The sequence below is a fragment of the Emydura macquarii genome, unplaced genomic scaffold, assembly GCF_026122565.2.
Source record: "Emydura macquarii macquarii isolate MOO-44397 ecotype Brisbane River unplaced genomic scaffold, CSIRO-AGI_Emac_v2 contig_3530, whole genome shotgun sequence".
NCBI classification, from domain to species: domain Eukaryota; kingdom Metazoa; phylum Chordata; order Testudines; family Chelidae; genus Emydura; species Emydura macquarii.
Window position 1 is genome coordinate 6,963,302 of NW_027133667.1, and position 24,387 is coordinate 6,987,688.

The 24,387-nt window shown below is 41.6% G+C and overlaps 1 protein-coding gene across 5 annotated transcripts in view; it reads right to left on the bottom strand.

The window, feature by feature from the left end:
• DNM1L (dynamin 1 like) overlaps window positions 1-24,387 on the bottom strand; it is a 67,532-nt gene that overhangs the window by 26,136 nt on the left and 17,009 nt on the right. For 3 of the 5 annotated variants that reach the window (XM_067536219.1, XM_067536217.1, XM_067536221.1), the window contains exons 3-13: window positions 20,778-20,816; window positions 19,495-19,541; window positions 17,899-17,970; window positions 16,529-16,615; window positions 15,205-15,367; window positions 12,591-12,711; window positions 11,815-11,946; window positions 11,268-11,474; window positions 10,915-11,035; window positions 2,347-2,502; window positions 460-549 (exon numbers count right to left, since the gene is read on the bottom strand). In XM_067536219.1, coding sequence (XP_067392320.1) covers window positions 460-549; window positions 2,347-2,502; window positions 10,915-11,035; window positions 11,268-11,474; window positions 11,815-11,946; window positions 12,591-12,711; window positions 15,205-15,367; window positions 16,529-16,615; window positions 17,899-17,970; window positions 19,495-19,541; window positions 20,778-20,816 — 1,235 coding nt within the window. The remainder of the gene's footprint in view (window positions 1-459; window positions 550-2,346; window positions 2,503-10,914; window positions 11,036-11,267; window positions 11,475-11,814; window positions 11,947-12,590; window positions 12,712-15,204; window positions 15,368-16,528; window positions 16,616-17,898; window positions 17,971-19,494; window positions 19,542-20,777; window positions 20,817-24,387) is intronic. The other 2 variants (XM_067536220.1, XM_067536218.1) reach the window with 1 other exon arrangement.

Here is a 24,387-nt window from a genome sequence, read left to right on the forward strand (position 1 = left end):
TGAACTTTCAGTTCTCTACCACATGTATGGTGCTACATGCTAAATTAGTACTCGACAGCAGCAGCTCAGTGTCCGCATACTGAAGTGAAATGAATAAGTTTGGTGACATATTTTTGTGCATCGCTGCGTCTGATAAGAAATGACAGCTTCCATGTTAGCAAAAGCAAAAGAAGGCAAAGAGGCTTAAAATGTGAATTCCAGATAAAGCTTTTTTGGAGGCGAGGGAGAATTTTTTAAAAATAATTAAGCCAAAATATTCAAAATCAGCAGCATAAAGTTAGGTGCCTAAATATGGACTTAGTTTCTATTTTTGAATATTTCGGTTAAGCCTAATGTTTTTTAATCTTTCTAAGATCATATGGTAAACAGAAGCACTAAGAAAGGAAATCATCAATAGAAACAATGGTTTGCTAGAAAACAGGAATGGAATACAAGGTGCTAAGTGATAAAACTAATTACCATTTCATTTGTAACTGGTAGCCTCTTACGCAGAAGACAGGTCACTACTTCAACTATGGCATCATGTAGTTTGGGAAACCTCAGCAATTCCTAGAAAACAAGGAGAAAAAGTAATGTAACAGAGTCTAAGGCCAGAAGGGGCCACCAGATCATCTAATCTGACTTCTTGTATATTACTGGCCACCAACACCACCCATTACCCATACACTAAACCCAACAACCTAAATTAGACCAAAGTATTACAGTCCACAGGAGACTAGACTATTATATCCCATAGACAGAGATTGTTACTAGACCTCCTAAAGTTTTGAGGAAAATAAGATAACTGAAACTATCCAAAATGACACATCAGAGTGCAACAACCCAGATCCCTTAAAGCTAGAATTATGATTAGGCTTCTTGTTGATTTCAATCAAAAGCTGGGTTAATAGCGAGTCGGTGAGTAACAGAGTTAACAGAGAATGCTCCATTAGAGTTTATAATTTTTGTAGCTAGACCTTGTTATTGTTGTCCCACTAGGCACAATGGGCGAGATTTTCAAAGACACAAATGGCAGTCACCTAATTTGTGCCTTTGAAAATCTCCCGCAATGTAAAATTAAAATTAGTGTCACATGCAGACAATTTGGAGATGTTGAAGTAATCGGTGTTTACAGTATCCAATTAAAATTGGTGAGAAATTTAGACAGGCAGAATAAAGTACCCAACTGGATGTACCAGGATGCTGAGGTTAACAATTCCATTTATGAATAGCGCTATAGGATCTTTTACAGCCATACATACAGTAATTTGGACCTTGCTTATGTCTCATCCAAAAATAGTACACTGATTCCTGCCACAGAACCAATTGTTTCTCTGAGTTCCTTCCTATCTCCCATACAAATCTGCTGTGGCTTCTTTCATAAGCCCTTTTCTGCAAGTTTCAGCCCTTCCCTGGTTTTGTGCTAATTCAGAATATGAGAAATTTCAACACACAGGCTAACCTAACCTGTCAAGGATAAGAGGCATGGTAAATTGCTTTTTCTGAAGCCACAGCAGCATAAGTTTCTAGTGGCCTGCTGTAAGTTTTGCCATCAGCACTTCTTGGATTAATAAATTATTCAAAAGTGTAATTAACTTGCTTCATAACACTTTATTACCCAACTACAAAATACTGAAAATAGGAAGTGTCTTACACATTTCTAATCACTTAAACTTTTTAATAAGGGTATAAAAATCTTTGAAAGCAACATTGTAAAGTTTTCCAATAAAGTTTCTTCAACACGTTCAGCGTGGGTATATGCAGAGGGCAAGAAGCTAAAAATGTATGCTCACTCTTAGTTAACAGTGAGGGGAGAATGGCATTTTCATAAGGACTGCAAAACTTGAGAATCAAATATTTTCAGGGCCCCAAGAACAGACTTGAGTCTAGTCTGAGGAATGACAACTTTGAATTTTCAGACTACTGCATTTAAATTCACAATCTAAACAATCTCAACCATTGTATTAACTTTAGGCATTCAATAATAGTAGCATATCTGCACCTCTTCTGTCAAAACTATAGCATCTGAACTTTATGGCCAAAGTCCTTAGTGCCTTATTGGATTCATATGCCAAAAATAAATACCTACCACCATGACAGACTGCCCTTATCAAGAAGATCTTTTGCACATTTCTCACAGAATACACTTCCCACAAGGCTGTTTACAGAAGTTCACGAATGATTTTATCTACAGTGATACAGAGTCTTACTCTTTGCCTCCTTTTTTTTTGGTATGTAATGTGGATACTGATTTTTTCCTGTAAAAGAGGCTGCTCAGTACTTTTAGACAAGTCGCAATGCACTGCAGCCAAGTCTTACGAGTTTATCGTATCGTTTCTAAACTTGGTAGTCAACCTCTGCTTTTACCTGTGTACTGTAGTTGCTACAATGTTGGATAATCCTCTGCATTTCCTCATGAACGAGTTCCACACAACGCAAGCTAGGCTCCTCTAAACGTTTGATCTGCCTCTTCACCAACAATTCAAACGAAACTTCAGGCACGAACAAGGCAGGTCGGGGACCCTAGTCGAAAAAGGGAAGAAAAAGGCAGATATTTTTTGTACAATAGTAGTACCCAAGGTGTGCTAGGTGCTGCATGAACCCTAAAGGGGCATTAAGCTGATGAATCCTATAATTAAATTACACATTATTCCCACACCAAATATTACTCTCAATCTTATATTCATCTGAATGTATGTACCAGTTACATAAGGGTACAAAACCCAAAACAAAAGAGAATAACCCAAAAAGAGCACAGGGAGGATGTCGTAATTATCCAAAGCATTACAATCCCAGGAAAGTCAGAGGTAAGGTTATATTTAAAGGAAATCCAAATATGCTAAGGTAGGTAAAGGGAGGTTACTTACAGTCTCTGATGGTTCTTCGAGATGCGTGACCCCTATCTGGATTCCAGATATGGGTGTGCATGCACATTATGCACCGAAGCCGGAATTGTTCAGAGCAGCATCCGTCGACCCAAGTGTACGCCTCGCATTGTCCATGTGGTACGTCCAAGGTTCTATGTGGCTGCACGGGTCGACGCTCTCTCAGTTTCCTCTTATTAACAGGCATCGAGCCCACAGCAGAAGGGATGTGGGGCGGGATTGAAATCCAGATAGGAACCACACATCTCGAAGAACCATCAATTACAGTAAGTAACCTCCCTTTCTTCAAGTGCTGATCCCTGTGTGGGTTCCAGACATGGGTAGTGTAGCGAGCAGTAACCAGTATGGAGGTGGGTGTTAAGGCTCAGGGGATGCAAGAGCTTGTAGTACTGCATGGCCTACTGGTGCATCAGTTCATGACAAGTTAGCTATGGCGTAATATGCAGTGAATGTGTGGAGAGAGGCTCATGTTGCAGCCTTGCAAATGTCTTGCCATGGGACGTCTGCGAGGAAGGCAGACGTAGCGGCCTGTGCACATGTGGAGTGAGCTTTGGTGCTTGGTAGTAGCGGGACTCAGCAAAGGGAGTAGCACTCCATGATACAGCTGGAGATCCATTTAGAGATACACTGGGAGGAGAATGCAGTCCCAGCAGTGCTCCACTATTGAGACAAAGTCTTGATGAGGCTCAGAAAGTGTGGGTACGATGGAGGTAGAAGTCAGCACATGATGGACATTGAGGGTGTGTTCTCCCTTGGAGGCGTGTGGGTTGGGGGTAAAAGACAGGGAGATGGATGATCTGGTTGAGGTAGAATGGTGAGGCTGCTTTGGGAAGAAACTTGGGGTGGAATTGTAGGAAGACTTTGTTCCTGTGGAATACCGTGAAAGGAGGATCTGTCATATGGCCGCCAGTTCGCTGACTCATTGGGCCAAGGTGATGGCCACCACGAATATTACCATCATGGACAGTGGGCAAGTGGCCAGGGGTTCAAATAGTGATTTTGTAAGAGCTGAAAGAACTAGAGGTCCCAGACCGGGGTGGGTACCCTGACTGAAGGGAATGTGTTCAGTAGGCCTTGTATCAATCGAGTTAAAGGTTGGGTGGCTAAATATGGTGGAAGAAAGGCACTAATACCTGCCAGGTGTACTCTTATGGAGGCATGGACAAGGCCTGAGACACGAAGGTGGAGTAGATAATCCAGGACGGTTGGTATGGATATGTTTGATAAGGCATGGTGGTTGTTGGAGGCCCATTTCACGAATCACCTCCATTTGGCTTAGTAGCAAGCAGAGCATCGGCTATGGGTAAGTATGTCCCATACTGGCTTGGCGCACATATTATCTATTCTCAAGCCCCATCCAAATACCAGTTGGAAAGGTTGTGGGTTGGGATGTTGGATCTGGCCATATTGCTGCGTAGTAGGGTTCAGTAAGGGAGGAAGGAGGACTGGAGGGCAGGCCAAGAAGTGGAAGAGGTCTGTGAACCAATACTGGCGGTGCCAGGATGGGGCTACGAATATGACTGTTGCCTGGTTCTGTTTCACTTTGCGAAGTACCTGTGGAATGAATGGGATGGGTGGGAAGGTGTAATGGAGAACCAACGTCCATGAGAGGAGAAAAACATCCACTTGTGATTCCTATCTGAGAGCTTCCATAGAACAGAGAAGGGGGAGTTTGCGGTTTTCAGTTGTGGTGAAGAGGTCCCATTGGGGAGTACCTCACTGCTGGAAGATGTTGCGAAGAATAGGGTCGTGGAGCTCCCACTCGAGGTTGTAATAGAAGGAGCGACTGAGCATATCTGTCAAGATGTTGTCCGTGCCTGTAGTGTGATATTGTGTTGTAGGCACCAGTTCTATAGCTGGATTGTTTCTTGGCAAAGGGATAGAGATCTGGCTCCACCCTTGTTGTTTATATAAACCACTGCCGTCATGTTGTCTGTGAGGCGTATATGTTTGCCTTGAAGCAGTGGAAGGAGAGCGTGACAGGTGCTTTGGACTACCCTCAGCTCTAGGATATTGATATGAAGCCTTGCCTCTCTGTGGGACTTTAGTACTTGTGCTGTGTGGCCCTGTACATGGGCGCCCCAGCCTGCAAGCGAGGCATCCGTCATGAGGGTGATGTCGGGGGTGGGCTGCTGGAAGAGGGTGCCGGCCATAACCTTGGATGGGTCACACCACCATAACAGAAAGGTCACCATTGGTGGAGGGAGGGAGACTCGTTTGTTTAGGTGGTCTTCCTGTGGATTGTACACTGTTCTTAGCCATTGCTGGAGGCATCCCATATGGAGTTGGGTGTACGGGGCAACTGAGATGGATGCTGCCATGAGCCCCCGGAGTGAAAGGTAGTGGCGGATGCATATATGTGAATTGTTTTGTAGTCGTGTAATGATAGTTGCAAGAGTGGCAAACCGGATCCTTGAGAGAAAGGCCCATACTGCTCGAGAATCCAAACTTGGTCCAATTAATATAAGTTCTCTGGTAGGTCTGAGGATAGACTTGTCCTCATTGATGCATATACCAAGGCTGGCAAGGAGATCCTGCAAAGTCCGAATGTTGTTGAGCAAGTGTTTGTGGGATGATGCCACTAAGAACCAGTCATCCAGGTACGGGAATAAGAAGTGGCCCACATAGCACATGTATGCTGCAATGACAGCGAAGACCTTCATGAACACACAAGGCTCAGTAGCTATTCCAAAAGGGAGGACATGGAACTGGTAATGGGACTGTCCCACTGCAAAACCAAGCAACTGCAATGGGCAGGACAGATGTCCACATGGAAGTATGCATCCCTCATATCAAGAGCTGTGAACCAGGTCCCACACTTGAGTGAATGGATGTTTTGAGGAAATGTGAAGTGTGGAAGTGGAATTTACAAATGAATCAGTTTAGGGCCCAGAAGTCCACTATGGGACAAAGGTCTCCCTCTTTTTTCGGTATGAGGAAGTAGGGGGAGTAGAAGCCATGGTTCCAGTAGTGACATGAAACTCATTTTATGGCCCCTTTCTGGAGAAGTGTGCGTGTTTCCTTGTGTAGGAGGCGTGTTTAGGTTGGATTCACAAGGTTGTCCTGAGGTGGGTGGCGGGGTGGTAAAGTGTGGTAACCCCAGCTTACGATGTCCAGTACCCATCAGTCAGTGGTAATCTTGCTCCAGTTGTGGGCAAAGAGAACAAGACAGCCCCCAGTGATTGGGGGAGCTGAGGACAAGGTGGGGAGAGTTTTGCAGTTCTCTGATGGAGAGTCAAAAGTGTTGTCTCAGAGGACGTTGATGAAAGTAGATGAAAGGTAGAGGTAGTGGAATGTCAAGGGTGTTGGGAGCACTGGCAACGGCGGGTTTGCTCCGTTGGCATGGAGGGTAAAGTTGATAGGCAGATAGGGGCGGGTATCTAGGTCGATAAGCCTGGTGATTTTGAAATCGTGTACAAGCATAGGGGCTGAAGCATAGCTCTAGATTCTTTTAAGGAATGAAGGCTCTCATCCCTTTGATCATTAAATAGCTTCTGGTTATCAAAAGGGAGGTCCTCTGAAGTGGTTTGGACTTCCTTCTGAGCACCACCCCAGATGCAAGGGAGCAAGCGGCCATGTCTGCTGCATCCACTGCCGCCTGGAGGGAGACTATGGATGCCAGTTTGCCTTCCTCAATGAGAGCCTCGAACTCCGTTTGCTTGTCCTCCAGAAGGGAGACTTGGAATTCCGCCTGTCTCGAGTATGACCTAAAGTCATTCTTTGCCAGTATGGCCTGATAGCTGGCTATGTGGAATTGGAGGCCAACAGATGAGTATACCATATGGCCAATGAAGTCTAGTTTTTCTGCAGTTCCATCAGGCTGTTGTCTGGCCCACTGAATGGCTGCTTGAACCACTAGTTAGTTTGGAGGTGGGTGCATAAAGAGGAAATCTGTGTTTTTGGCCGGAACAAAGTACCATTTCTCAGCATGTTTACATGTGGGGGTGCAAGAAGCTGGGACATGCCAGATTGCCTGGGTCTGCTGTAGAATGCATTATGAATGGGCAACGCAACCCAAAAGGTACCTATTGGAAGAGGTCGAGAAATTCATCTTGTGAGTCCTTGACATCTTCCGCTGGTAAATTCAGAACCGTTGCCATACACTTCAGAAGATCCTGGTATTGGCCCTGGTCGTCAGGTGGGATACTGTTGGTGGGATGATCGCCTCGTCCAAGGAAGAAGTGGATCCACTGGTCCCAGCAGTTCCATCGGTTCTGGCGGTCCCATGGTGCTACGCAGTTTGTCGTATACTAATGAAGGCGCGGTGTACTCTGAAGGAGGGGGAGGTAGAGCTCCACGCTCATAGTAGGAGTCCCACCTGTGCCAGTAGGACCTCTGATTTGCTCTCACTGGAGGGCCTGGTGGGTAGCTAAACCATTGTACCTGTGGCGATACTTGTAATGGTGCGTATCAGTGCGGGCGTGGGCTGTACGAGCGCTCCAGGAGAAATGTGGTTCAGGCTCCAAAGACTAGTTGGACACTGATTGGTATGGTGAAGGCAGAGTCAGTGGAGCAGGCAGGTGTCACAGCGGTTCTGTTGGTCAGGCTACAGAAGAGTGATATAGGAGCAGTGGCTCATTGGCTGGGGACGGGGGCTCCATGGTGCCCGGTGCCTCATAGCAGTGCGAGAATTGCTCCAGCGGCAGCAGACATTCTGCTGTGGGAGTTAGGGGTGAGACACAGCCTGGTGTGCGCAATACCGGGAATTGGTAGGGTGGCGGCTGCAGGAGTCTTGACGGTTCCAGTAGGGTCAATGGTTGCCAGGGCACCGGTGGGGCGCCAGTGGCAGCTGGAGTCTCAGGCTTGTCTAGGTGCTTTGTCTTCTTGTCTGCCTTTGCCCTTTTGGGAGCAGAAGCAGCTGTGTCTGAACGTGACTTTTCACCCAGCTGATCTTGGCTTGGGGAGGGAATGTGGCGCTTGAAGATGGTCCCTCCCGGGGATCCACTCTTGTGTCTGTGACCGTGCTTCTAGTGAGCACAATGGGTCTTGGTTGGTACCGCCGGTATCACTGTGGCTGGGGATGCTGTCACTCTCGGTGTGGCCAGGCGTTCTGGAGGGTCCATCGGTGCCACCTCAGGGTGCGCATGCAGATGCACTGCCTTCTCAGTAAGGTGTTTCTTGAGTCTCAGTTCTCTTGGCTCACGGGTTCTCAAAGGAACGGAGTGGCGGAGAGAGCACCTCGCAACGATGTGGGTCTCACCAAGGCAGTAAAGATGGCGGTGGTGTTCGTCGCTCACCGAGAACGATCATGGGCATGTGACAGTTCTTGAACCTAGCTTGTCTGGGCATAATCCCTTGCCCAGGGTGGACTGCCCCAGGGAGGGGAGAACTTGGCAACTACTGGTTCTTAACACCCTAACTATAACTACAGCTATAAAACTCTAAACTATTAAACTTTTTTTTTGCTATGTAGCTTTCCTGAAGAACGTTCCAACTCTAGACATGCAGCGGAAAGAGGAAACTGAGAAGGCGTCAACCACATAAGACCTTGGATATAGCACGTGGACAACGCGAGGTGTGTTCGTGGGTCGAAGGACACTGCTTTGAACAGTTCTAGCTTTGGCGCATACGCACCCACATCTGAAATCCACATAGGGACCAAAACTCGAAGAAGAATGTACAGGTAAATGCCTGTAGGCAATCTTAACTTTCCCCGCAGTGATATCATGCAATAACCAGGCTGATGACTAGGGCATTCATTATTTGTGGTCTCATATTAGATTAAACTGATTTTTAAATACAGACTATTTTTTGCTCCTCACACCATCGCTATAGGAAAGAGCTGTGGTTGTCTGGGTGCCTGAAGTGTAGATTTCTTACCACAAGATGGTTGAGTTTCTTTTAAATGAGATCTTAACTCAATTACTTGGGTCTGTAATGCTTGGGATAATTACAACATCCCTCCCTTAAGTCCCTGATATGAACTCTCAACCTTAACCATCTTAACAGTTTTTTGACTGGGAATGTCCTTAGTTTTTAAAAATTAAAATGTTCATACATGCAAAGAATCCTACTATGCAACACTTCTAATGATTTGATCATATATAGTTGTGACAATTTGGGAAATCTGTCTACGTAAAACGTATGAATTCCAGTTGATGTTATGAAGTTATAATGAAACTAATGTATTATCAAATGCCTCTATGGGCTTGTCTACACTTAAAACATCACAGCGGCACCCCGACCAACACAGTTAAACTGACCTAATTTTCTAATGTAGACCAGGCCTAGATGTGGAATCCATCATTTGCGGACAGGGACTGTAGCAGTCTCTGCCAGACCAGGGACAATAGGCAGTCATTAAACTTTAATGGTCACCTATTCAAGTGGAAATACCTTGGGATAATGGATTGGCTGCAGCTGGGAGAAGTTAGCCCTTCCAACTTCCCTAAGCGGAAAATCTCCTGCAGCAGAACCAAAAACAGGTTTTGGTAGGGGAACATATAAGCTTGAGGGACTCACAGAGCAAGACAGGCTGTGGCCAAGAGAGGGGGCATGCTTCTGTAGCAGGAGTCTCCGGTTTAACTACAGGACCAACCAAGACCAAGGAAAGCTAGCTGATCTCGAGAGGCTCCATGATTCTGAAGAGGAACCATGAGAGGCAGGAGAAGGATCCTGGACAACCCAGTGGACTATGTCCAAGCCACTGTCCAGAGTGGAAAGGAAACTGAGGCAGGGAAAATGCATATAGGTTTGTTATTATTTTGCCTAGATCTGTGTCTTTCTCATGCTTAAGAGCATTTGTGGTTAGAATCTTGTGCAAAACCTGTGCTGCTTTTGCGATCATGTACCTTTGAAAAGTTAAGCTGTAAACCCAGAGTGCAAACACAGCAGGAGTTCTGGGAGAGGGTGTATTTAAGCTACAGATGAGTCTGAGGAGTCAGCACACCAGTCCCAGGATGAGGCAGTTGGACCCCAGGGACTCAGCTGTTAGGAGGGGGTGCTAAACTGGAGATCTTCACTCAGAAGAGTGGGCACAGAGACGCCAGCCACGGCAGTGCCTGGACTCTGATCAGACTCAGTAGGCTTAAAGAGCAGAAAGGGCCCAAGGAGATGGGGCCCCAAACACAACTCTCTGGGGAGCGCCCCACCAGAGGGGGCTCTACCAGTTCTGTCTGTGTTTGTGACAGAAGTATCCATCTTAAATCATTTTGTTTCATTTTAACTTTAAGAGAGGGGCTCACCAGTACATCCAAACACCCAGTGATGAATCTGGCGCTCAAGCTGCAGTTGATTTATAAGGTCAGAGGGGTAGAACAGTGAGAATTTTACTATGAAGGGGGAGCAGAAAGAACTCAGTCTCCAAGTCTCAACATCTCTGTACTTTAAGGTCTGTTCCCCGCACTCATAACTCAGTTCCCATGGCAAAGGAGTTGAAGCAGCAGTGCTATGGGAGCCTTTCAAGTTTTTGGGGATGTCCAAGCTATTATTTGACCACTGAACCTTTGAAGACCAGTGTTAGTTATGTCAACTAATCTATCAGTGAAAACTCTTGACAGATGTCCAATCTCCACCACAGAACTGCTACATGCAAATTAGCTGTAAAGGAGGTGATTGGTTGAGTTACCTGATGCCACAATGGCCCCACTTAAGAGTTGCCTGAGCTGTTGACCTGATCCTATCTGTAGCCTAAAGAACCATAGTAATGAGATGCAACCATTAATCTTAATTCCAATCTACTTTCTTTGCTTTATAAACTATGTACAAAATGGATTATTTCTGTAAGTATTAGAAAGTTTGAAGTGCATGTGTTATTCCACTGTTAGGATTACTTGGAACCAAGAAAGGACTGACTTTTACATTTCTTGAAGGATCCAGTTTCAATTAATTTCAGTTAAAATTAATTTAATTTGTATGGTCTCAGAAAATGTAGGGAGGATAGATTGTGTTCTTCATACAAAATAAAGAATACCTGCTTTAAGCACAACCTTCATTATAGAGTTCGGACAAGAATTTTAAATACAACAGACATGAATAAAGACAAGATTTTTTAAAATCCCATTTCAAATCCATAAAGCAAAAAACCTAGGAAACCTAAGGTAATACTCACTGTAGCATTTCTAATGGCAGTCAAAATATCTATGGTGTTAAGGCCACCTAGTGGATCAACAGATTCTAAGGTTCGTCCAAATGTCTCATGAAAAATGTAGCAGATTCTAGCTCCGCCACATCTGAAAAAATAAAATTAAAATTGAGATTTCAAATGAGGAAGAGGAGAAAATATTAACTGAAAGGTTTTTCTGTGGCTAAACACACCGAATATTTTGAAGTTAACTACCAGAGTGTAAAGCCTTTAAACACATTATGATTTGCTTTTACTACTACTGTAGTTTTAAAGTAATGTGATCCAATCTATTGTGATCTATCACAATCTAGATTCTAGAAATAAACAATTATACTTACAGCTCAGAAGTTTCTATATATTTTGCTGTTCCTTCAATAGTGTTGCAATATTCAGTGGCAAACTTGGTAATAAGCTGCAATAAAGTGGCACTTTTGTCCTCTACAGGTTCCCCATAACTGTTCAGCAAAGACTGATACTGAGCAGCTAAAACATTTATTCTAGTTTTCAGTTCCGGCAAGCAATCTCTGATATGATGCATTAATAACCTAAAAATAGAGAGAGTGAAAATTCATCTGTTAGAAAAGGGAAGAAATCCTCTTCAAACTTTGTTACGCCAGCACAACTTAAAATACAAACTGTGATCAAATAAAAATATTCTTGTACAACAAAAAGGTATTTGCTCAGAAAGAGTACAGTAATTGCAGAAACTGAATTTGTTTCAAAATTCAAAGGGAGACATCCCAGTGTTTCACTGTACAGCAGTAGTATTTAAGGGATGCTAAAGATACAAATAATTTTTAAAACAGTGTGTTACCACCACATTTATTTTTATAATCTTTTTATTTGTTATTTACTTTTTGCATTTTGCATAACAATCTGTGATACCTGTTAAGTGTCCTAGCAAGATACTTGGTTCCATTTCGGTTGGCTAGAGACGGATACTTCTTCTGAAGAAAAGCATATTCATCACGGATAGAATCAGCTACACTCTTCTTAGTGTTAATATCTAATTGGCTCCTAGAATAAAAAACAAAACTATTAGTTAATTCATAAATGTAAAGTGCAATTATTTTATTCACACTTCCACTTTTCTTGACAGTGCCATGCCTAATTATCAGAACATCTGTTATTTTTGCCTTCACTCTTAAACCATTTCCCCAACCATTTTCTCTGTTTCACTAACCAAGTTTACCAAAATGTGGTCAAGATTTTTCTCTGACTATAATTTGGTGGTTTGTACTAGTGCTGAAGACATGCCATCTCTTTTGAAGACATTAGAAATGCTACTCCATGGATTGACTGGTTAGTGTTGTACAGTAGATAGGAAAACAGTATGGGCAGCAGCCATCCCCAGTGGAGTAAGCACACAGCCCCTACATGAAAGTGGTATCAGCTCTGACCTGGAAGATGTGAAGAGTAAGGCAGCTGGAAAGAAGAGCAAGCTCCTGAATTCAGGTACCCACACAGCAGCCTACATTTTGATACTAGGCTGCCCATTGCTTATTTTTTCTGTAATTAAATACAGATCCTACTATTAAGTCTCGAAATCCCTTTTTCTAAACCCCACATCCATCTGCTTAAGAAACCAAAGCATTCATCTATTAAGGAACAATTCAACTTTTTTTAAAAAGAACAAATTAATTGCCACCCCCCACACTAACCTGTTCACTACTCCAATTATACCAAGTTTAACTGGAATCACTCTTCCCATAAGTACATCCATAGCATCAGTGCCGGCGTCCATGAGATCCAGCTTTGTGATAACAGCAAGGGTTCTTCGACCTATCAAAACAGCAGGAAAATTGTCATTTATAAGAAGTTTGCCAGTCTTAAGCAGTTTAGTAAGGACTGAGTATTCAAGAAGGTCCTCAGCTGAGTGCAATGGCCAGAATGAGATGACTAGAACTAGGATGAGAAAGACTCTAGGCTCTACAGAGCAGCTGTAATCTGCATAGAAAATTTGCTGGAAGAAGATTTGACTGCGGGTTGGCTGAAAATTCAGGTCATCGATGCCAAGGACAGGAGCACTGTGTCAGCTGAGATGGGGTTAGAATGAGAGAGACCAGGAAGTAGTAGGCTCGCAAGCTTGTATGTTTTAAGTGTGAGCTGAAAGAAGAGAGCGCTTGTATGTATTTAGGGCTAGCCCTGACTTGGTTGCAGTTGTACAAGGGCTACTACACTTGCAATACGACCACTACATGAAGGCCAGGAAAAAACCTATTCATTTTTTTCTGTACCCAAAAAAACAGATTTAACCAGTTTCTAAAGTACATGATCAGATGTTTCTCAAGGAAAATAAGAACTTTATACTGGGATACAAACTTCTCTAGACCCAAATGTGGAAAATAATCCTGTGTACGTATACTGGATTTGATTACTTCATGAAATGCTTTAGAAACAAATAAAACTTAGGTTATCCTGCAGCCATAACATCTTAAACAGCAACTGGCAATGTAAGCAGGGTTTGGCTGGATAAGCATTGCAATGGGAGACTACTGCAGACAAACCAGGTGCAGCAAGAAGAGTTAATTCAGTATGCAGTATCCGTCCCAAATCTATACTGAACCTGTATTTCAGCTCTATATTAACTGACACTGGGCTGTTGTTGAAAGTGCCATTTTTCAAATGGATGCAGATCAGAAATCCTGACCACAGCTGGGCATTCAGAAATCCTATGGCACTTTTTGTAAGAATAAGTGTGTGTAATAGGACACTGGACCTGTAATAACAGCTGTGGACCAGCACTCCTGTTAAGGGCCTCAGACATTTAAGGCTGGGAATTATGAAAGTAGTCCTAGGGTTATATACCTGATCATGTGAACGAGGCAATATATAAAAAGCATGATTTGTTGCCCCAACAGATAGCTCGGGTTCAAGGAAAGACATTGGAGGAGGTTCTCCATAGGGGAATAAGGTGGTGAAGCCTGGGAATGGAGCCCCTGAGGGTATGTCTACATTGCAATTAGACATTTGCATCTAGCCCACGTCAGCTGACTCTGGCTCGCAAGGCTCAGGATAAGGGGCTGATTAACTGTAGTGTAGATGTTCAGGCTCTGGCTGCAGCGCAAGCTCTGGGACCCTCCCACCTCACAGGGTTCTAGAGCCCGAATGTCTACACCTCAATTAAATAGCTCCTGAACCCCACATGCCCGTCAGCTGGCACGGGCCAGACAGCGGTTTTTAATTGCAGTGTAGACATATCTTCAAGGGCTTTGCCAAAGACTGTGTTCCTGTGGCTAACACAATGAAGAGAAAAAAAATCCCGTGCACCAAGGGAAAAAGTAATTGGGAAACCTCATTAGAAGGGTGACGCGTTTAATATATTTTGTTTAATAATAAGTGAAACCCATGACATGGAAGGGAGAGGGGAGAAGAATTTTGTTTTGATCTTCAACACTGTGTTTGGGGACTTTGAGTTAGGCCCTGAAAAGGAGGGGAAACCAAGGCAGGGTGGTGCACCCAGACAGGTACAGCAACTGCGTGACAGGGTGCTAATCCCAGTATTTTGGCGTAATTTTAACATGAGTAACTACATTCACTGTCTCTACATATTTCTTCTGGAATTTCAAATAAATACAGTACTTTTAGCTTTCAGAGGTTGTGAAAATGATTCTCTCATACATACTGTCAGCAAGTATGTAGAATGCTTTGGGACCAATTTGGATCAAAGTCACTACATAAACATAAAATTATTATATATTCACTGCTCAGAAGAAATTCAAATCAGCAGACTTGCCAGGTGAATACAAGGCACTGAAGTGGGCAATATCTGAACATCAGGTGCTTAGTTCCCAATTTATTTTTTTCCCTTTTGAGACTAGAACAGAACCATACGTAACAGCCAATTACTAGCTGCAGAAGAATGCACAAGACACAATTTTGGAGGACTAAAATGTGTAGTCACCAAAGCAGGCCATACTTAATAACAACTCTCTTGAAAACAGCATTCTTCAATGCAATTGCATTGCTTTGGAAACAGCAGTGGATTATATGACCATATTAGAAGAGTAATAGGATATGGATGGGCCCTGCATGTGAGCCAGCAGGCCCTTAATGAGATGCTACTTCATCTCAGCATTTTTAACAGCTTCCGAATCGCACACACTACATGTGTGTTTCAACAAATAATATTTTCCAACAACTGCGTTTCCTGAGAAAATCCACTAATATGAAAACAAATTCCATTTTCTCCAAAACTTTAATTCTTATTTTTAAAATGGATTTTGTTAGAAAGAGAAATACTAAATGCAGACTCTAGTATGCCTCGCTGCTTACCATCGGGATCTACATCCCGTGCAATTTTAAGTGCCTCTGATGTAGCCATATCTGTGTTGGCAGCTGTGACTGACAGAATAATTGAATTTGGGTTACTAATGAATCGAAGGATTAGTTCTCTGATTTGAAGTTCAATGTCCTTAGGCTGATCACCCACTGGTACCTATAGGAAACAAACAATATAGAACTAAGTGGGGGGTGAATCATGCAAATCCAGACCACACACTTCTATTAGAATACATCACTATATAAAATCAAATTTCTCTGCACAAGAAATCAAGTTTGTATCTCAAGATACTATAAGAAAAGTACAAAAACATGAAAATGGTGCAAAATGAGAACCAAACCAAATACTTCTACTCACTATGTCAATTTTGAGATTTTCAAAGGAATAAATGGCAGTTCTGCTCCTACCTTGCACTACAAGTCAAAGGGAGTTAGGCATCTAACTGCCATGTGTCTCTCTGAAAATAGCCCCCTTAGTGTAGAAAAAGTTACTGTTCAATAAAAAACTCTTTCATGTGGGACCTGAATATTTCCTCCCTTTCAGGGTACTCTGTATGTCTTTCAGAGCTCCATTATTTCCTTTACACAACTCTCCAAGCATTGCCGCTTCTGTAAGAGGGGGAGGAGTAATTTTGAATCTGGTCAATACTTAGCTAAATTAGCTGCAGGCACTACTACTGACACTAAAGTGTTACCTCTCCTATTAGCCAAGCATGTTTCCTCCATAACATTTCCAAGTCTCTTGGGTTACATCTACTCTGCAAAAGAAAAAAAATCTGCAGCAGCAAGTCTCAGAGATCAGGTCTATACACACAGGCTCCCAGGGCCTGTACTACAGCGCTAAAAATAGTCATGTAGACATTCTGGCTCAGCCTCTAAAGCCCAACTCCCTCCCCAGTCTTCAGAGTCCATACTCCAGCCTATGTGGAATATCTACATGGTTATCTTTAGAGCCGTAGCACAAGCTCAAGTGTATAGATCCGGACTCTCAGTCTCACTGCTGTGGTTTGTTTTTTTGCAGTGTAGACATAACCCTTATTGATCGTGGAAGAGAAAACAAATATAAGAAAACCCTCTCACCTCAACAGTGAGCAGAACTACCAAAGATCCAAATTCTAATCACAAAGTGGGAACACTTCATTTCAAAGCCATACAGAACTGCTGGTCAACTTGAGGGACCAATAACATTTTCTATTTTTAATGGGAACCTTAGATGGTTTATCACACTGGACAAAATGGTGCTAAAACAGAGGTCATTTTCCCTATCTCAGAAATACTCTACCTGCAGCAAATCAAAAGAGAAAATTCAGTCTCTTACCTTTGTCATTCCTGGCAAGTCCACGAGAGTCAGATTGACAACATTAGGTGAAAAAATTTTAAGGTGAATAGGTTCAGGACTGATCCCCTAGAAATACATTAACATCACCAAGAATTAGAGTTAGAAGATTTGTTTATCTAGACACCTCTCAGAAAGCCAATTCTTTACTAAAAACTAAACTCCTGCACCAGACCTCTTACACAAGAATTTGTCCAGAAATTAAATCACCAATTTATCAACCAATTTCTTTATGCACACAATCCTGACTTCTCCTAGATGATGCATAAAACGTAACTTTTAAATTTCAACAACTGTACATATGCACATAAACATGGCTGCTGATTCTACAAGCTAAACAGAGTGTCATACCTATACATAGAGGTGTGTATATGAACAACAGAAGGGTTTAACCTAGGGACGTGGAGGCTACTTCTTTTCGCACTACTGTACTACATAAAGAAGTTTTGAAGCAAAGGCTGATACCCAGAATCCTGCCAGCAGAGTCATTTCATAGCAGTGCTGGTTTCTCCTCAGAACAATGTGAATTTCGTGTGCTAGCAGATGCACTACATTATTTACTGTATACTGGAGTTGTATGAGGCTTTCCCAAATTTTAGCCCCCAGATTGATTCTCTGGAAGCGTGAGGAGGTGTTTGCCCCACATCAGCCCTGAAAGGGCCAAGGAAACTAAGAAAGGGCCAATTAGTGAGACCAGCCATACATAAAAGGTCTAGGCTGGTGAAGCAATCCCTGATTGGAGGATGGAGCTCAACTGAGCAGATGAGGACTGGGCTAGTATAAAGCCAGGAAGCTGGCAACGTAATAAATGGCTGCAGCCACCCTCTGTGCTTTAGAGAGGGAAGGAGAGAACCCAGGGAAACAGTAGGATCCTGAGGTCCTGGCACTGAGAGAAGGACATGAGACACATATATGAGAGAAGGACAGAGAAGAATGCCCGTGGGAGATGAGTAGGAAGTAGCTCAGGGAAAGAGCAGCAAGGATGGGGACTGTGTGTTGTAGAGTCCTTGGGCTGGAACTGACATAGTGAGAGGACCTGGGTTCCCCTACCACCCATTGATGGAGTGGCATTGCCTTGATGGCAGGCCCAGTGAGACTCTATACCCTGGAAGGGGGACTGGCCAGAGGGCTGAGTCACGAAGAGAAAGCTGCAGTCCACTGAATGAGAGAGGGGCTGCAGTGTGAGAGAGAAGACAACATGTTGAGAGACTGCAAAGGGAGGTGTCGGACCTGGAAGAGAGCTAAAAGCCAGGAAGAGGTGCCACTGGCAGTGAGTGAATACCCCGTGACAGTAAGGAATTTTAGAAAGTGTGATATTCTCTGAACTAGAGTTTAATTCATTTTGTACCCACCTTATTATTTCCTGAAATCCTCTCTGTTTCATTTTCTATTTCTTGTCGAATTTCATCGAAGTCTGTATAGATCTGAAATACAGAAGCAAAAGTAATTGAAAGTCAGACAGCAGTGTACGTCTCTATATACAACACCAAAATGCTAATGTTCTTCTTGCCAACATAAATGTTCAGTACAGTAATATGTATATAAAAGGCAAGAATCATCTTTGCAACTATCGTACAATGCTACCAAATTGAACAATAGCTGGAAACTGATTATTGAGTCATAACATTTACCTTTGGCTACAGCAGGCAGCGGAAGTTATTACTGGCTACCAAGATCTCATCAAGGGGAAACATTTATCCAATCAAGTATTTAAGCTATATTAGTTTTATATCTAATAACATTTTAAACCTTTGAATTTCTAACATGAGTCGGATACAGCATTATCATGTCCCCCTTTGTAACTCCCAGGTACCCTGTTCCTCCCCCTCTCCAGTCCCCTTCACTATGCCTTGCCAATCTTCTCTGATCCTGCCTTACACAGAGCACTGCTAATCCAAAATTAGATAGCACAGAGCTATGTCATCTAGCCCTCTGTCCTTCCTGGCTCCCCATCTCTAGATGTATCCCCTGGCATTCTCCACATCATCTCTCTCACTGGATTTGCCAGAAACTGTAGAAACAGTTTGGAGTCAACAGCTAATCAACTAATAGTAATGAAATTATTTTCCAAGTGTTTAAACCTTGTTCTATACACACATGAAATAACCTCTGTACATAAGTGGCCTAAGCCATAGCTGCAAGCAACACAAAGAGGGGAAAACTCACGATACAAAATATTGCATTCTGCCATACCATTGCACAGCAAATTTCTTCACCGTAACCCAAACTACAGGGAGTCAGAATTTGGGCCCTCTTCAACCCACTCCAAAAAGAGCAAAAACAAAACAAATGAACAAGTCACCAAATCAAGGATGGTTTGCTTCAGCCAAAGGAGACAAACTGTCCTTAACACAGAAAGGCTCTCAGACATTACAGTCCTTCAGTGTTCACCAGATGGTTGGGGAAGCTTTCTGTTCCTCTCAATCCCATCCTACAGTCTTCCACTACTTTCCTCTTATACCCCTGCTCAAATAAGTCTCTAGTTAACTCCTCCTCTGACTATCTTATTGTGAGTATATAAAATAATTTGTGATAGTGTATGTACTTATCTTTGCAATTCCAACTCAAAGCTCCCCCCCCCCCCAAAAAAAAAAAAAACAAAAAACAAAAAAAACACAAACCACTAAAAGCAAAGCCAACAATACATACAAGTTTGGAATTCTTAAGCCTAGCCAAATATAATACAAGCCAAAACAGTGAGGACAAGCACTTTAGAAGAGAAACAACCCAAAGACACCATAACTTTAAACTTCCTTTTCTGAATTTAAAAAAACTCCACAAACTTCCCAGGAAAAAATTCTATCTTGGGATGAAATGTAGCACGTGGAGTGAATTCCTTTTAGGGGAAGTTGACGGAGAAAAGAGAGTTGGGACTGAACAGGCTTCTAATGGAAAGCTAGCTTCACTTTAACTCTGGAGGCGCTCCTGCCACTCCACCATAAACATACCTTATTTTTGGTGTGAAGGAATTTACCCCATTCTTCAGCATCAATTCCTGAAAACAAAACCATTGTTTGAGTTAGGGGAGGAAATAAGCTTCACTTTCAGGGACACCCTACTAAGAGTCTAAGAATCTTGGTGTCTTTTGCACTTAACAGTTTGTTGAAAACTGAAATACATTTTCTTTTAAAGTAGCAGTAGAAATACGAAAGTTAATCTACTTCCTATTGTAAGAAAGTAAATATAAATATATTTAACATTCGGCATTTCATTCCAAATTTTAATTTGTAGATCTATTGCCTAATTTCACATTTTCTGAATAATCGAGTTGATTAAGAGAATGACTCGTTTTCCTAGCAGTCCCCAGAAATGCCCTGCTTATTTAAAGATCAGCATTTAAAGATGGAAAAAAATAACTTTTGGCAACATCCTTTTTTGCATACAATTAAACATACATACAGTGCACACAGAGTAGGTTTTGAAAAGTGGTCTTTTCATAAGTGCTGAGATCAGATTACAGCTGAAAGAAATAGTTAGAAAAATCTGCTCAAGCAAAAAAACAAAATACACAAGTTTTCTATTTAACAATGAAACCTTGGGACATAAGTTATCCGGCCCAATTCTGCCAAGGGCCAAGCATTCTTAGCCCCATGGACTTCAATGTTGGCTGACTATGCTCTTTGCTTCTCAGGACCAGGCCCCAAAACAGCAAAGGAATAGAGAAGTAGCCATTTTTATTATTTAGTGTACTTGACAGCAAGCGCCCACTAAAAAAACAGTTTTAGTCATATTTGGCAACATCTGTATTCCCTCAACTAGATCTCATTTTAAAATTATGTTGCATTTCAAATTCCCAGTTTTTTTTATACAGAAATCATTTCAAGAGAGGAACCAACAAGCACTCTTGCTTACTATTTGCTCATCCAAATTCTGCTTATCTAAAATTAAGTACCACTCAAACTGTTTCGTTCTAGTAGGAGTCCCAAAAGACACTCACCAATATAGATTAAAAAAGCATTTGGTAACTAAAAACGATGAAAGTTATATGATAAAGCAACACATCACAAAAGAAAAGTTAATTCATCCCTTCCTAAGGCAGAGCAAAGACAGCAATTACTGAACATTGAAAAAAAAGCCACAAGACGAACCAAAATAGCCATCAATCAACACAGTAGCCAGTGTGTTTAAGTAAAAGTGCAGTCAGCAATAAAGTGGTGTGAAATACATGTAGTTAGAATACATAAACATGCAGATAATGCATAGGGAGAAAAAGAAAGTGGCTAAAAGAAACCTTTAGTAAGGTGTCTTGGATTTTTCCATGTAGCAGGGTCTGCAGTTAAACAGAAAGAGCATTGAATGAAGTTAAGTTTAGTATTTGCTATTAAGTTTTATATAGCAATCTTTTTACCTTTCTGTACCGGACTTAGAAAGGTTACAAAAGCATGCACAGACATGCATGCTATTCAATTAATAAAAATGCATTAACACAATACACAGTAAATAGATCTCAGACACTAATCACTAAATGATAATCACTAAATGATACACAATAACCAAATATATTGTGTCAGTTTACTTGATGTCTTTATTATTGCTGTTCATCTCATTAGAATGATTAGTTTTGAAGTACTTTGATTTCAAACACATAAAACAGTGCCCTTTTGGTTCAACAGAGCAACTGGAACTCCCTTGATGAGGTGCATTTCTCACCCTGGATAAGCTACAAAACATATTAAAACCTGGTTTTCAAATAGAAGTGTATTTTTGAAAGTATTGCTGGAGGTGGCTGATGTGCTGCAGAGAAATCATTAACATTATCCTGCATAAATCATAGTTATGCACAACAACTTCCTGCACATCGATGAGGAAAAACTCAAGAAAATGAAAATAAGCAGGATACTACGGCCAGAAATCTGAGGCAGATTTAAGAAGAAACAGAACCAGGTTACTTAGATCTTAAAAATGTAGGTTTAAAAAACAAAGTTTACTGACATCCTATATCTCCCTTTATACTAGGAAGGCTATTTCCTCACATCATCCTCTACTGGGTCAGAAAAGGCTACCATCAGGACTTTAGCCCCAAGATTTTCTAGGTTGAGACAGGGGCAGCAAGGACTTCCCAAAACAGTCAGGAGCAGCAGCTCTGACACATGAAGAGTCCCAGCTTTCCCTCTCCAATACTTTCATAGCTCCTAAAACACTTCCTATGATCTGAAATCTGGACATTATTGCTCCTATTTACTCATCTCTTCATTTCATCCCGTAACAAATAAAAATAAAGAAATGGAACTGAAAAGACACTTGCCCAGCCCCACTCTGATGACACTGTATGTTGTACCAGTTGCTCCTCCCTTTGTCTTTTTAAATGGCAAGGTCTTTGCAACAGGAACTGTCTTCCTATATGCTTGTACAACCCCAAGCACAATAGGGGGGTCCCAAAACCTGACTGGGGCTTCTGGCTGCTACTGAGATATAAACAGCCCTTGCTTCAGATATCACAAGGTCCCATATTTGAAGGTACTGATGTGAAATGCTGACAAAATAACATTGCTTCAGTAAACTTGAGATTTGAGACTCAGACTCCATATTAACTGTTCCCGGATACTAAAACAGTCAAGGTTACTAAAAGGATCAGTCATATGTCCTCTCCCGCATCCCATGCCCCCACAAATGGATGAAGTTTAATTACAAAAATGATTCTTAGCTGCAAGGCCAATTTAATAATTAACGAAGGCAGAAATCTCACAGAGCTCCCTCAATTGCTTTCTTTGTCCTGTAATTCAATAGAAAACAATGCACTGTGCTATCTCCACAACGTCATATGGTAAACAGCTAGATGCTATCAACAAACAGAACTATCATGGGAGTATCTGCTCTGACCAAACCTAGAACACAACACCCCTCCCCGCCCCCAGACCTCAGTGTAAATGAGTTAGGGAGTGAGTGTCACAGTCAAATATGGTGATGTGGAAATAGGCTGTTCTCGCTCTCTTTTAACGCAGTAGATATTCTCTTTGTGTTAATACATTTTCTATATTTTGGATTCGAAGCTCTTGGGGAACTTCAAATTCTATGCTACTGAAAAGTAACCCGATTTACTATCCTCTTCTTTTAGTAAAGCAGTCTGATTGTGTCATGTGAGAGAAGGCTCAAAGGTGACTTTAAAAAAATAGCTGCTCTTTGGTCTGGCACACAAGAAAATCAGCAGCATGGTCAGTTACATGGTTGCAGTTCTTAGACTTACACTCCCTACCAGAGTGCTGAGGATCAGACTCACACACACAATAGGTAGGCTTCTTCAAGAGAAAAATGATATGGACTCATTCCTTTGGTGCAGAAATCACACTGACCCTTGTCAAAGGATATCGAAATGAAATTAGCACCACTGGAAAGAGGTTATTTCCAGCTGACTGCACCCAGTCAGGATGTCAATGCTATTTACCTTCATCTGTTTTTGAAAAACAATCTATTATTCTGTACAATAATATGAAGATCTGAAATCAAAGACAAGAGAGGGCAATCCAAAAGTCTTTAAACTACAAAACAAGGAAGGAGTTGTCTGAGTGAATATACTCATGTTAAGATAAATTTCAGTCTATAGAAACATATCATGTATAAAGTCTCACTTTTGGAATTAAGATGTGCATGAATATTACATATATATTTCTGCCTGGAGCAAGCTTTAGCAAATAAAGCTGGTGTTAAAACGTTATGTCAATATCAGCGCAATACAATGAGGCATTCAAATGAAAGCACAAGGAACCGTTGCGTTCTTATTTTTATGAGCATGAACAGTTCATTAATAGTATGTTCAGAATAGTACAGTACAGAACACTACAGAGGCTAAAACACGCTTGAGAGAACAGAACACAAAAGCTCTAAAACCTAATTTACTAGTCTGGAATAACTGAAGCAGCTATATATTGTGGATCATATGGAATACTTCCTCTTTATTACACTATAAATGTCTTGCATTACTGATTATCCAGCATTCTTGCAGAAATCTCATATGTTGCTATTCAGTGCCCTGTCTAGGGGTTGTGATATTATGGGCTGTACTTAAAAAATAAGATCTCACAAGTCTCCTGGTAACTTGCCTCTAAGAACTTTGGTAAAATTGGTAGCTAGCTTTTGACATTACCTGGCACTCTAACTGGTAACCAACTTAAGCAACTACAATCAAGCACCACAAGGTTAGTTCAATGAAATGCACTTCAGAGTTAGATGTTTAGCTGTCCTTACATTTATTTACAAACTGTACTGTATGCTCACCAAATGCAAATACTATAGATCAGTTTTAAAAATATTTACTTTTGTCTTATTAGTAAGTAAAATATAATACCAATTATTTTTAAAATAATCTTTTATTTGCAACACATTCTTGGAAACCTAATGAACTATCAACTTGTTCTAGTTCATCTGGCAAAAATTTTATACTATGTTTCAAAGTGAGGAGGAGCTAAAATGGTTCTTATAATTCTGTGTATGCACCAGCACAATGATGTCAGCAGGAACATATTTAGTCCTGAGAATAGCATTTGTAAGGGAATTGTACTGGAGATCTACTAGATTAATCAATAAACCCACTCCTCTCCCCCACAGTTTGTCATTCAGTTTCATATTAATAATTTAGGTTTGGTGATAAAATTATACATAAAATTCCAATTCCAGAAAGTATTTACCAGACAGTGTGTTTTTGTTCATTTTTAAATGTAGGTCAAATTCTGGGCTTCAGATCCTGCGTGCTGTACAATATCAACAAAAAAGACCAGCTGACAAAAGGCAGCTTTAACATGCTGACATGTATGAGACATGCTGACTCATTTTGGGAAGCCTGCAGTATTACTGACTGTAAGAAGGTATATCATTTTGTAAATGCCCAAAACAAAGCAAAAATAAGT